The sequence below is a fragment of the Bufo bufo genome, chromosome 5 (assembly GCF_905171765.1).
Source record: "Bufo bufo chromosome 5, aBufBuf1.1, whole genome shotgun sequence".
NCBI classification, from domain to species: domain Eukaryota; kingdom Metazoa; phylum Chordata; class Amphibia; order Anura; family Bufonidae; genus Bufo; species Bufo bufo.
The window spans coordinates 461,438,404-461,452,731 of record NC_053393.1 but is presented as its reverse complement, the minus strand read 5'-3'; the positions used below and the strand labels follow the sequence as shown (position 1 = coordinate 461,452,731).

Below are 14,328 nucleotides of genomic sequence, written 5' to 3'. Positions count from 1 at the left end.
TCAAAAAATAAAAAAAACTATAGCTCTCAGAACATGGACACATTAAAACATAATTTTTTTGTTTCAAAAATGCTATTATTGTGTAAAACTTTAATAAATGAGAAAAAGTATACATATTAGGTATCGCCACGTCCGTAACAATCTGCTCTATAAAAATGTCACTTGACTGAACCCCTCAGGTGAACGCTGTAAAAATAAATAAATAAATAGAAACTGTGCTAAAACAACCAATTTTTTGGTCACCTTGCCCCATAAAGTGTTATAATGAATGATCAAAAAATCATATGTACCCAAAAATAGTACTAATAAAACTGGCACCTTATCCCCTAGTTTCCAAAATGGGGTCACTTCTTGGGAGTTTCTACTGTAAGGGTGCATCAGGGGGCTTCAAATGGGACATGGCATCTAAAAATCATGTGGAGTTCCTTTTCTTCTGCGCCCTGCCGTGTGCCCATACAGCAGTTTATGACCACATGTGGGGTGTTTCTGTAAACCGCAGAATCTGGGTAATAAATATTGAGTTTTGTTTGGCTGTTAACCATCGATGTGTTAAAGAAAAAAATTGATTAAAATGGAAAATCATTTTCCTTTAATTCTTGTGGAACGCCTAAAGGGTTAACAAAGTTTGTAAAATCGGTTTTGAATACCTTGAGGGGTGTAGTTTCTACAATGGGGTCATTTATGGGGGTATCCACTATGTAGGCCCCACAAAGTGACTTCATACCTGAACTGGTCCTTAAAAAGTGGGTTTTGGCAATTTTCTTAAAAATTTGAAGAATTGCTTCTAAACTTCTAAGCCTTCTAACGTCCTAAAAAAATAAAATGACATTTTCAAAATGATGCCAACATAAAGTAGACATATGGGGAATGTTAAATAATAAATATTTTATGAGGTATCACTTTCTGTTTTAAAAGCAGAGAAATTGAAATTTAGAAAATTGCGAATTTTTCAAATTTTTGGGTAAATTTGGGATTTTTTCATAAATAAAGGTGAAATATTTTGACTTAAATTTATGACTATCATGAAGTACAATGTGTCACGAGAAAACAATCTCTGAATGACTTGGATAAATAAAGGCGTTCCAAAGTTATTACCACATAAAGTGAGATATGTCAGTTTTGCAAAATTAGGCCTGGTCAGGAAGGGGGCAAATGGCCCAGATGGCAAGTGGTTAAGGACTCGGCCCTATTTCACCTTACGGATTTTTTGCAAATCTGACCAGTGTCACTTTAAGTGCTGATAACTTTAAAACGCTTTGACTTATCCAAGCCATTCTGAGATTGTATTTTCGTCACATATTGTATTTCATGACACTGGTAAAATGAAGTCAAAAACATTCATTTTTATCTATAAAAAAAATACCAAATTTACCAAAAATTTGTAAAAAATTGCAAATTTCCACGTTTCAATTTCTCTACTTCTATAATACATAGTAATACCTCCAAAAATAGTTATTACTTTACATTCCCCATATGTCTACTTAATGTTTGGATCATTTTGGGAATGATATTAAATTTTTGGGGGATGTTACAAGGCTTAGAAGTTTAGAAGCAAATCTTGAAATTTTTCAGAAATTTTCAAAAACCCAATTTTTAGGGACCAGTTCAGGTCTGAAGTCACTTTGCGAGGCTTACATAATAGAAACCACACAAAAATGACCCCATTCTATAAACTAAGCCCCTCAAGGTATTCAAAACAGATTTTACAAACTTTGTTAACCCTTTAGGTGTTCCACAAGAATTAATGGAAAATAGAGATACAATTTCAAAATTTCACTTTTTTGGCAAGGAAAGTAATGCCATACGGTTTTTGGAAGGCAGATTTTGCTGGACTGGTTTTTTTGACACCATGTCCCATTTGAAGCCCCCCTGATGCACCTCTAGAGTAGAAACTCCATAAAAGTGACCCCATCTAAGAAACTACACCCCTCAAGGTATTCAAAACAGATTTTACAAATGTCATTAACCCTTTAGGTGTTCTATAAGAATTAATAGAAAATAGAGATCCAATTTCAAAATTTCACTTTTTTGGCAGATTTTCCAATTTAATATTTGTTTTCCAGTTACAAATCAAAGGATAACAGCCAAACAAAACTCAATATTTATGGCCCTGATTCTGTAGTTTACAGAAACACCCCATATGTGGTCAGCTGTACGGGCACACGGCAGGGCGTAGAAGGAAAGGAATGCCATACGGTTTTTGGAAGGCAGATTTTGCTGTACTGTTTTTTTTTACACCATGTCCCATTTGAAGCCCCCCTGATGTACCCCTAGAGTAGAAACTCCAAAAAAGTGGCCACATTTTAAAAACTATGGGATAGGGTGGCAGTATTGTTGGTACTAGTTTAGGGTACATACAGTTGTGTTTACTGAAATTGAGTGTTTTGGCCAGTTTGACATTGATTTTGATCATTTCAGTCATCTTGTTTACAATTAAATCAAAGAGGCACTTGTAAGTCAGACAAATATAACATAACATTTATAATGAAATAACCACAAATGTCTTTTCTGTGCTCACATCATTATCAGTTTTATTCAACCCCTAAGTGACATTCAATCTTAGTACAACATCCTTTTCCAGTTATAACAGCTTTTAAACGTGAAGCATAGCTTGACACAAGTGTCTTGCAGCGATCTACGGGTATCTTCGCCCATTCTTCATGGGCAAAAGCCTCCAGTTCAGTCACATTCTTAGGCTTGCGCGCTGCAACTGCTTTCTTTAAGTCCCACCAGAGGTTCTCAATCGGATTTAAGTCTGGTGACTGCGATGGCCACTTCAAAATGTTCCAGCCTTTAATCTGCAACCATGCTCTAGTGGACTTGGAGGTATGCTTGGGATCATTGTCCTGTTGAAAGGTCCAACGTCTCCCAAGCCTCAGGTTTGTGACGAACTGCATCACATTTTCATCCAATATCTCCTGGTACTGAAGAGAATTCATGGTACCTTGCACATGCTGAAGCTTCCCTGTACCTGTAGAAGCAAAATGGCCCCAAAGCATGATTGACCCCCCCGCCATGCTTCACAGTAGGCAAGGTGTTCTTTTCTTCATAGGCCTTGTTCTTCCTCCTCCAAACATAGCGTTGATCCATGGGCCCAAACAGTTCTAATTTTGTTTCATCAGTCCACAGAACACTTTTGTGGTTTGTCCACATGACTTTTGGCATACTGCAGTCGACTCTTCTTATTCTTTGGAGACAGCAAGGGGGTGCGCCTGGGAGTTCTGGCATGGAGGCCTTCATTACGCAGTGTGCGCCTTATTGTCTAAGCTGAAACTTCAGTACCCACATCTGACAAATCTTTTTTTCAGTTCCTCAGCAGTCACACGGGGACTTTTCTCCACTTTGCGCTTCAGGTAGCGCACAGCAGTCGAAGTCAGCATCTTCTTTCTGCCACGACCAGGTAGAGTTTCAACAGTGCCCTTTGCCTTGAATTTGCGAATGATGCTTCCTATGGTGTCTTTTGGTATGTTTAACATCTTTGCAATCTTCTTATAGCCATTGCCCTTCCTGTGAAGAGAAATCACCTCTTCTCTTGTCTTCCTGGACCATTCTCTTGACTTCACCATGTTTGTAAACACACCAGTAAATGTCTAGAAGGAGCTGAGTATCACAGTCCTTTTAAATCTGCCTAATTGGTGCTTATTATGCTTGATTGCTGCTCCTTGACATCCACAGGTGTTTTCAATACCTGATCGAAAACACTTGAATGAACCTCTGTTCTTAAGAGTGGTAGTCTTTAAGGGGTTGAATAATTGTGTCAATGAAGAAATCACAAAAAAAACATTTAATACTGTATTACAAAAACAATTGATGTCATTTTAGTTTCATTTGGTTCTTTAAAAAGTCCTTGTAAGATTTCATTCTGAACACAATTACAAATGTACACTTTGTAAACACTAGAAATGGTTGTGCGTGAAAATCCCAGTAACTGAGCAGATTGTGAAATACTCAGACCGGCCCATCTGGCACCAACAACCATGCCACGCTCAAAATTGCTTAAATCACCTTTCTTTTCCTTTCTGACATTCAGTTTGGAGTTCAGGAGATTGTCTTGACCAGGACCACCCCCCTAAATGCATTGAAGCAACTGCCATGTGATTGGTTGACTAGATAATTGCATTAATGAGAAAAAGAACAGGTGTTCCTAATAATTCTTTAGGTGAGTGTATGTTGAATATCTGTGATAGATGCGGCTATGCAATAGCACAAAATGGGAAGACAGAATAGGCATCCAGGAAAGTTGGGTGCCGCAATTAACTATTGCTAATATTTATAAATGATACATATCTGTGTTAGATGTGGTGATCAAATATTTTGCTTAAATCATGTACGCCTTCGATTTTATTAAACACGATAGTATATCATTAAAGCAAATTTATAACATCGCAGGTCCTGCAGGATCTAACAAAGGGACTGCGGCAGTTCCCCAGGTCCACTAACACTGGGACTGCCTCAGTTCCTCTTCCAGGACCTGCGGTGACCATATCAAAGCTACTTAAACTTTAGGAAGATAGACAGATCAATTAGACATTGTCAATATTTATAATGGCTTAGTAAGAGGTTAATACAAGCTTTATATAATTTTATTTTGAAATATATTAAAACTTAATTGAATTACTGACGCAATATCAGATCTAACAGAATAAGGGTCGTTGAATGGGCGGTGTTTAGGCGTGGTTTGGGGTGGTGTTTAGGCATGGTTTGGGAGGGACTGAGAGGGGTTGTGGGTGGAGTGGGCAGGGAAAAGGGCGTGTCGACCTGTCACTTTTGATTTGACAAAACACCCCGCCTTATACTACTTCTATGGATAGGGGATAAGTTGTCTTAATGGGACAATCCCTTTAACAGTGAATGTCATTTCTCTTTTATCAGCTGAAGCGGAGAGCTATTTCATAGTTCAGCTTTTACCCCATAGGACCAAATGTGCTCATCCATCACAAGGCTGAGGCATTAATTTTAATGTTTCATTTCCCCAATAGAACTTTTGATAACAGGGTCCCAGCAGCAGGACCCCATTGTGATAAATTGATTATTAGAGCACCTTTCTACCAAAAGAGTTTGCCTAAACTAGGCAAACCTTAAAGAGTGCTATTTACTTCTGACCTGAATGGTTTCTGCAGGCTTTCACTGTACATTTCTTCAAATGCTGTCTCTCTGGTTAGTGATACCACTGTTCGGATGTTGTCCGCTGTTTCACTTGCAATCTGTTAAATTCATAAAGAATAGAATTTTTTTTCCATATTAGAAGATATTCACTGTAGGGTTATTATAACACATTTCTACATATCCATGAGTCAGTGCTCCATGTTTCTATATAATGATATAGATTCTGATTCGTAATGTAAAAAATAAACCAAGAACAACTGATAAATCAGTGCTTCAGTCCCTCCATTCCCGGACCACAATTCCCTCTAAACTTCACAGCTATGCATCTCAGAAGATATTCTCACTCAGGAAAAGTCTGCCCCCACTTAGACTCGCTGAGCCCCCTTTCAATGATCAAGCAGAATACTCCTGAATTGCTCTACATCATTATAGAGAGAACTGTGCAGCTGTACAATTACAGCTGCTCAGTCCTCTCTATCACCTCCCTACACTGAATCCTATAATCAGAGCTGAAAATAGGGAGCTGAATGATCAGTGATTCCTATCATTGTCTGGACAATGCTAGAGCCTAGAACTCCATGTATACAATGTTAACCATTTCACTGTCCTTCTTTACAGGCTCTTAAAATGACCCCTTTCCTGGCCCTAGAGCACAAGGCATATTGATGATTTTATTGATGTTAACAGCTTCACTGCATAGACCAGCAGGTAAACTGAAATTAACCATTTCGCTTCCCTAGACCACCAGGGATTTTTACATTAGCTCCTTTATTGCCCTAAATCATCAAAGATGCTGACACTAATCCCTTTATTACCCTAAACCCCCAGGGATGCTTGCCTTGGCCTCTTCCTAGATGTCACCTAACCCTGAATATTTGGATGCTCTATGGCTATGTATGTTAATATTTATTTAATGCAGTTTTGCAATGCTTCTAAATGCCCCATTTACTAGCTACAAGGACTCAAATGGTGCAGACCTCTCCCCCTATGATCAGTAAAAGATAGCATATTCAACCAACATCACTACTATCACTTTCTGAGACAGAATTTTTTTTTTTAAACGGTTCTCCTGGTAAAATATATATATTTTTTTTAACAAGTACCTGCAGCACCGCCCTGAGACAGAAGAGTTATACTTAGATGCTCCACGTCACTCTGGTCCTCCACGCTGCCCCTGCCCTCTCCAGCTTCTGATCCTGTTTACATCCAGATGGCTAGGGGTATGGCCACATGCACCACTGAAGCCAATGACTGGCTTCAGCGATGACGTGCTTCTTGTGGCCACATCACCACTGGAGCTAATCTGTCTGGAGCCGTGCATGTGACCATGTTCATAGACAGTCAGAAGGTGGGGACAGAGGGAGGACAGGAGTGGCATGGAGCAGGTAAGTATGAGTCTTCTGTTTCAAGGACGTGCTGTAGGCACTTGATAAATATTATTATTTTTTTACCAGAAAACCCCTTTAAGGGGTTTTACTTAACCAATGTATATCACTTTGGTTGAGGGTAAAATTTTCTTTCAATCTTTCATTTATTATAGATGTAGAGGATATGTACACTTTTGCAACCATATAGTTTGTTGTTCAAAATCAACTTAAATAAAAATAAAAAAACTAAGCAACTTTGCCATCTTGATTAAAATAATCCTATTGCTGTCCTATGGATTTGAGTTCTATGCAGACCAATTATTCTCTATGGTTACATATTATAAGCCAGTCCTATGTACCTCTAATCCTGTAGTCATGTGTTACCTTTTATTTTCTACTGTATGTACGGTACTTCAGCATAAAGATGAGTCAGAGGCAGTGGAGTACCACCTGACTGCGGAATCAGAATACATAGAAGCTGTCTGCAGCCTGTAATTCAGCTAAGATTTATTTTTTTTGCATTTTCTTAAATAATTGACATTGCCTTATTTCAATGAGGCTTTATTATGAGGGGAAATAACCATAAAACTATTTTGGCCTTATTGTAATAAATGTATTTCTGTATTGCACCTTACATGTAGCATTGATTAAAACAACCTGGAATAATTACCTTGCCAGCATATTGAAGCTGTTTTTTATCTCTATTAGCGAAGCCCACCAGTGCTCTAGTCTCAAGAAGTCCACTTATCACGAGAATAGGAGTGATGACCAGAATCAGCAATGTCATTTCCCATCCAAAAATGAAAGAGACTATGATACATGCTCCCATTGTGGCAAAGTTTTCAGCCACCAGCCCAAGTCTGGAACCAGTTGCCTAAATAACATTGAATGTACAAAAATTCTGAATGGTAGGTACATTTTATATAGTCTTTTATAGATGATATAACATAATATGAGATAACAGAAGCGACACGGGTGCTCGGGAGCCAGGTAAGTATAACCTTTGTCAGGGGCCCAGGCTTACAGGGAGGCATTTTAGGGGTTGGATAACCCCGTTAAGGATTAGTGTTAAAAAGTTAACAGCTGCAAATGGGTCCTGGTGCCTGAGAGGACCTAAAAGGTCCTCAGCTACATAAGAAGACATAAGTATTATAAATAGCGCACGCTAGTTGGGGAACCCTGTTAAAGATTTTATATTGGGACCTAAAGCTTCCTGTTACACCTCTGACAAAAGGACAACCCCTATATGTCTAGTGGTTATAACACTTAAGCTCTTATCTAAATGTGATTATTTTTTTTGGTCTCCTTTCATGTCCATGTACACCTTAGTAAGTATTTTAAAAATGTTAATAAAATACCTTTGGCAAAGTCGATTATGAGTAAAAAAAAATAATGTCTAATTCATTAAAGAGTAATGTGTACTTACAGCTTGTATCTGAGAAGCATCTGTGGCAAGTCTTGTTGTTAAAGCTCCAGTACTGTTTTTCTTGTCATCAAACCATGAAATTTCCTTTAGAGAAAGACAAAATATGCATAATTACCATATATCAAAATGAGACTTACAGCATTAGGTTTTATTCGTTCCCAAACTAACCTGGCGCAGCATAGATTTAAATGCCATTTGTCTTAGCCTCATGGTGAGGATCTCCCCTGATCTTCCGAACATGAAGCCCTAACGAAAGAAAAAAAGGGCTTGATCTGTGGTAACTACCATATGCAGGATATAAGATAGCATAAAGCTGTAAAGATAATGCCTTCAATTGGTAAATAAATGTGAATGGAAGTATTATTTGATAGTCCTTCTGCTTTAGAAATATTCTCACCATAGTTTACAGCTATCTAGTATGGGATGTATTGTGTTTGTAAATAGTAAGCTCACTACTATGAACCAGAATGGAGCTCCCATTTTGGTGGACTTGGCCCATGTATCTCTTATATGCTTGGTTATTTATTACATTGGCCATAACAGCCAATCCAGTAGGTTAGGAAGACAATCCCTCTAAATCTGTGAGCAGGAAGTTTTATGTGTCTGATGGTGAAATGTTTAGACTAGCACAACCAAAGTCACATGTGCACATCCATAAAGCTGACATTATTAAGATCAGATTAAGCATCCCCGCCGTCTGCCCAGGGCTTCTAAGCAGAGTATAAATATAGCTGGTTCCTACAACTCCCTGAAAATTGTAGGCTCAAGCTAGGCCGAATAGTGGCAGCTCTGTTAGTGCTAGGTACCCATCTGCAGAAGCCACCTTGACGTTTGATCAAAAATAGAGATGAGCGAAGTTTTGGAAAATTCGATTGGGTTGCTTACTTCGTCATGAAGCAAGTTTTTTAGTAAGTAGTGGGTGCAATGACAGGGAGCGGCGATAACGCCGCCCCCCATCATTGTACCCCCATACATGATCACAGCATCTGAGAGTAATAATACAGTGTAAAACTAACAAAAAAAATTTAAATCATACTTACCGCCTCCATTTGCTTGTGACGGGCTGGCCGCCAGCATCTGTGCTTGAAGATCTTGCGTGAAATCTCGTGCGGTCTGAGATGACGTATTTGCATGGGATTTCGGCTGAGATCTTCAATCAAGATGGAGACAGCCGGTCCGTCACAAGCACATGGAGGAGCTAAGTATGATTTTTTTTTAGTTTTTTTTTTACACTATTTCAGGTTAAATCAATTAGCTACCACGAAACACAAGGAAATTCGGCTAAGCGGCAAATCGAATTTATCCTGAAATTCGGATCGAATTCCACTTAGTTGGATTCCATTCGCTCATCTCTAATCAAAAATCTTTGCTAACAACTTCCATTTTTTATAATAATCTCTAATCCCTAGTTCTATTGTTTGCATGTATAACAGTGTGCTGCCAGATTTTGTTTGTTTCTGAAGAGGACATTACTGAGACATAATTCTGATAAAGATAGAACATGTAGGAATATACTTAGACCAGTAAGATGTAAGTCATTGAAGGTATTTGTAGATTTTTAGAACTGCATTATACACTTTTGTAGGTAGGTATATACCTATAGCAGGATAGAACATGTGCATGGTGCTCAGGAATAAAATATGCACATAATTAATACATAAACATAAAGTGTTAACTAACCTGTAAAAAAAATGTAAAGAAGGAAACCACACCAATAACAGTGATTATAATGGAGTAAATATTTATTTGGCTTTGTATAAACTCTTCATCATTATTCCCAAAAATCTATGGAAAAGAAACAGAAACATTTACAGTAATGCAATACTTTAAACTATTTAATATGAATCCTACATGTTTAGAATTACTAATTCGGAAACATGAAATATTGCAGGAATATTGTGTTTTTTTTTATTTTTTATGTGATTTATGGACAGTTGTGGGAAAAAATGGCATGTGTGAACACAGCCTTATGTCCGTGATGTTAATATAGAAGGTTACCATCCATGCCTATAATATACTTACAGCTATAACTTTAGCAAATATTACACTGAATGCTGGATGAGCTCCTCCATTTATGGCTGCAGCAAGAATTCCAAACAGAATATACGGCCACTCTGATTTATTCAGTTTTAATAGTTTCAAAAATGAAATATTTGGAAGTTTTTCCTGAGGAGAAGAAGAAATAAAAATATTAGTTTTCATGCTAATACCATGGACGTCAAATCCAATACTTTTGGATGACAGTTGCCACTAGTACACAAAGTAATACAATCAACAACACACAGACTTTAGATTTAGTTTGCAAAGTCTGGCTTATTCACCACTTGTGTTCATGTAATATTTGAGCCATTCACAAACTTGCATCTAAGGTAAAAATAAAGCATCTTTGCCAGTAATCTTAAAAAAAAATCTATATGTATACAGCACCCATGAAGACCCATGGTAACATACTGCAAATGAAACCTATGCATTCTGATCCTGCAGACATTTGTAACTCCATCTGCAGCAAAAACAACAAAAAGGCCCCTTTCAGACAAGCGAGTTCCACCATCTGGACTCGCAGCATAAGTATGAGGCAGCAACCCTCCTGACCTCCCAGCACTGATGGGTCGCATAGCATTATATTGTTTTATGATGCTATGTAACCCTTACAGTTCTAGACTGTACTGGACAACACTGACATAATGCTGTCAGTGTTATACAATACATTCCAGACCTCTAAGGGTTACATAGCATCATAACTCAATATAATGCTATGTGACCTCATCAGTGCTGGGAGGTCAGGACGGGAGCTGCCGCATACTCACGCTGTGAGTCCGGAGTGTGGAACTTGCTCATCTGAAAGCGGCCAAAGGGTTCAGCGTCTTCAAGGCTTTATTTGCAGAAAAAATCCATATACAATTATGTACTCAAAGCACTTCCATCTGCCCCTTATGTACTGGAGTCACTTTTTCGCAATACCTAGACCAAACAAAAAATAAAATTAGGGCTTTCTGCCTTTAAAATGTAAATATTGTTTTATTCCATTTAAAAAAAAATCTGATTATCTTGTTAGGTTTGCATTTTAGAAAATTTAATAGATGGAGTAACCCCACTTAATCCTCTGCCGCTTCCAGTCCCTCTGCTGCAGGGTGATGTAGACATATATGGCTTCTGACCACTGTAGTCAATCTACCTTGTCTAGAGCAGCTGACCGACCTCAACGGTGATGTTTCCCCAAGCTGCATGTCACTGCTGGGTCACGTGCCAGTTGGGAACCATTAGCTGCAGCAGTGCATGTGACTTATTCGGGGACTGGAAGTCCAGTGCAGACAGCCCGGGAGCAATGGAGCAGTCAGGAACAGGTAAGTATAGCTAACTTCACAGATCTCGTGAGGTGAGGGCTATTAAAAAAAAATCCTGGACTTAAACTTGACAAACCTGTGTCTTTTTTTATCCCATGTAACCCCTTTAAATCTTTACCTTTTCGGTTTCCTCCTCCTCTATGTCTTCTTCCTCTCCTTTCTCAGATACAGAAAATTTTTCATTTGACATGTTAGAAGTGTTAGAATATAATCTCTGCACTAGGGGCGGTTTCCCCTGCATTGCTTTTTCATTTTCTCCAGCTTCTGTGCTTTCTGCTCCTTGTATAGCCTAATAAAATAAAATTCAGGTTTCATGGGACAAAATTATTTTGAAAGGTTCTCTACAGCATGACCTAACCCATGAGAAACTTGGAAAACTAAACCAATTCCATATATTTTAGCTAAACATACCGCGGATGAGCGGAATTTACTCCTCTGTATTATTTTATCAGGGCAGACTGATGGCATTACGCTACTTTTATATTCTTTGGTTGTTTTCTTTAAAATTCCAAATACTCTTTTTCTTAGGTTTCCATGAGTTTGTAAGTAAGTATGAAATACAATGGAAGACATTCAGAATTGGAACACATGGCTAGTTAATTATGGGATGTTTTACACGCCATGCTTAGTACTGAAGGAGCTCAGGTTGCTATGGATTTATGATAATACAGTTGGAGATCACAGTCATCATTTATTAGTTTATGGCTGATAGAGCAGATAGGAATATGCACACTTGACCAAAGACTGCAAGATGTGAACTGATCCTGTGACACATATTGAACTTTGAGATGGTATCTTATATAACTAGCCCCGAAGGATCAATGCTTTTCAACAAGTGGACCTCTTGTGTGCCCCCTTGAAAAGGCAAATTTATATGCTAACTTCTATTGAAAAGTGATCAGCCTTGAATGCTCCTGCATGCTAAGAACTCTATCCAAACATAAAGAACAGAAGAGGTCCCATTTTTTGCTCTGGTATGGGGGCACTGGTGTATACTTCCGATTCCAATAAAATATAAGTATGCTCATGTATCTATGTACTGGCTTTTTATATGCATGTCAATGTCATCTGTGTTCCTCCCATATGTATTTTGCCCAAAGCAAGAGCAGGTCTCAGAAGGCTGGTTTTGTTGTCTTTTTTTCTGAGGCCAAATCTGTATGTATTTAAGAAAAAAATACTGAGAAAATCATAGATGATCGCGGCATCTGACATTGATATTACAGTGTAAACTAAAAAATAAAAATAAAATCATACTTTCCTCCTCCATTTGAAATCTTACGCGGCCCATGATGACGTCATTACGTCGGCCGACATGGTGACGCCATATGTCCCAGTGCACTGGATGTCGCACGGGATCTTCAATTAAGGAGGCGGTGGCCGGTTCTTCATGCTCAAACGTATGAGTTAAGTATGATTATTATTTTTTTTTTACCACCATTCAGGGAGAATCGATTTGTTGCCATGAAGCACTAGAAAATTCGGCTTTGCTGTGAATCGAAGTTTCCCTGAAATTCCCATCAAAGTCCAATTTGTGTACTTTGACTCGCTCAACACTAACAGTGAACATACCTGTGCTGTTACAAGTGAATAATATATTCCTTTTTTCTCCATTAATTCAGAATGTGTTCCCTGCTCAGCCTCAGCGCCATTCTCCACCACAACTATCAAATCTGCGGTCCACACAGTGCTCAGGCGGTGAGCAATAACGATTGTAGTACGTCCTTCAATGGCCTGGAAACAGGTTTTAATATTCTTATCAGATTGAACTGGTATAATTGTACATAAAGTACTAGAGGATCCTCGGACCTTTGGATATCTTATCAGATAACACATGAACTGATTTACCTTGTCTAGAGCAGCCTGTACAACAGACTCACTGGCAGTGTCCAGAGCTGAGGTGGCCTCATCCAGTAGTAGTATTTTTGGATTTCGTACCAAAGCTCTGGCTATTGCTATTCTTTGCTTCTGGCCTCCACTTAGCTGAGCTCCTCTTTCTCCAACAAGAGTCTCAAATTTCTAAAGAAGAAAGAGAAAATCATTGAACATATGAGATGCCATTGTCAAACCTGCTTAATATTTCAATAACGTATTTTTTATAAAAGACTTACCAGGAGCTTACATACTGTAATATCTTTCAGTATTAGAACTACAGAATAGCATGAACTGCTCAACATAAATTTCAGAAGGTATTTGGGAAGGAGACAGAGACATTTGCTTTCCTCCTGGATTCTTAAATTTGGTATGGGAGACTCATAGCAACAGGAGATGAATAGCAAGGTCACATGCAAAATACAGGATTTTTGGAGACAGAGTGGGTACTCCGTATTCCAATGACTTTATAAACTTTAGTAATCAAGGGTGCACACAGATCTAATAGTGCCCCATAGCAAAATCTATTTTAATGTAATTTTCCATTACCGGTGGAAGAAGGCTTCAAAAATACGGCGCTCATCCTAAACAGCAAATTTCCAAATGTAGCTCAAACTAGAATAAATACATTGATAAATTCTCCAGCTTTACTTCACATATTGCAAAGCTGTCGGCCTACAGTTACTACTACGGTGAACTCAGTGCATATGAGTTTATACAGCAGCTTTAATCCATTAAAGACCGGGCCTATTTTCATTTTTGCAGTTTTGATTTAACTCCCCACATTCCAATAGCTATAACTTTTTTTTCCCGTTCACATAGCCATTTGAGGGCCCATTTTTTGTGGGACAAAATGCATAAAAAAATTGCACCATTTCATTTACTATGTCTTGTATTGGAAAATGGGGAAATAATTGAAAACTGAAAAAAAAAAAAATTCGACAAAGTTTTGGGGGTTTTGACATCACGGCATTCATTGTTTGGTAAAAATGACAATATTTCCTTATTCTGCAGCCCAGTATGATTACAGCGATACAAAACTCGTATAGTTTTCATCCTGGTTTATTACTTTAAAAAAAAAATTTAAACCTTTGCATCACGATTTTCAGACTTTTTTATTTTTCAGTTTACAGAGCTGTATGAGGACTTGTGTTTTGCGGAACAAACACATTTTTATTGGTACCATTTTTGTGGTATGTACGACTTTTTGTTCACT

General features: G+C 38.1%; 1 protein-coding gene across 2 annotated transcripts in view; it reads right to left on the bottom strand.

Annotated features, from left to right (window-relative positions):
- LOC121002302 (ATP-binding cassette sub-family B member 5-like) overlaps positions 1-14,328 on the bottom strand; it is a 1,125,761-nt gene that overhangs the window by 1,051,994 nt on the left and 59,439 nt on the right. Inside the window, exons 10-18 of one of the 2 annotated variants that reach the window (XM_040433702.1) lie at positions 13,089-13,259; positions 12,813-12,974; positions 11,362-11,532; positions 9,922-10,065; positions 9,580-9,684; positions 8,068-8,145; positions 7,900-7,983; positions 7,144-7,347; positions 5,104-5,204 (exon numbers count right to left, since the gene is read on the bottom strand). The exons of the other annotated variant lie outside the window; for it this stretch is intronic. Of the exons in view, the coding sequence (XP_040289636.1) occupies positions 5,104-5,204; positions 7,144-7,347; positions 7,900-7,983; positions 8,068-8,145; positions 9,580-9,684; positions 9,922-10,065; positions 11,362-11,532; positions 12,813-12,974; positions 13,089-13,259 (1,220 nt within the window). The remainder of the gene's footprint in view (positions 1-5,103; positions 5,205-7,143; positions 7,348-7,899; positions 7,984-8,067; positions 8,146-9,579; positions 9,685-9,921; positions 10,066-11,361; positions 11,533-12,812; positions 12,975-13,088; positions 13,260-14,328) is intronic. 2 annotated transcript variants of the gene reach the window in all.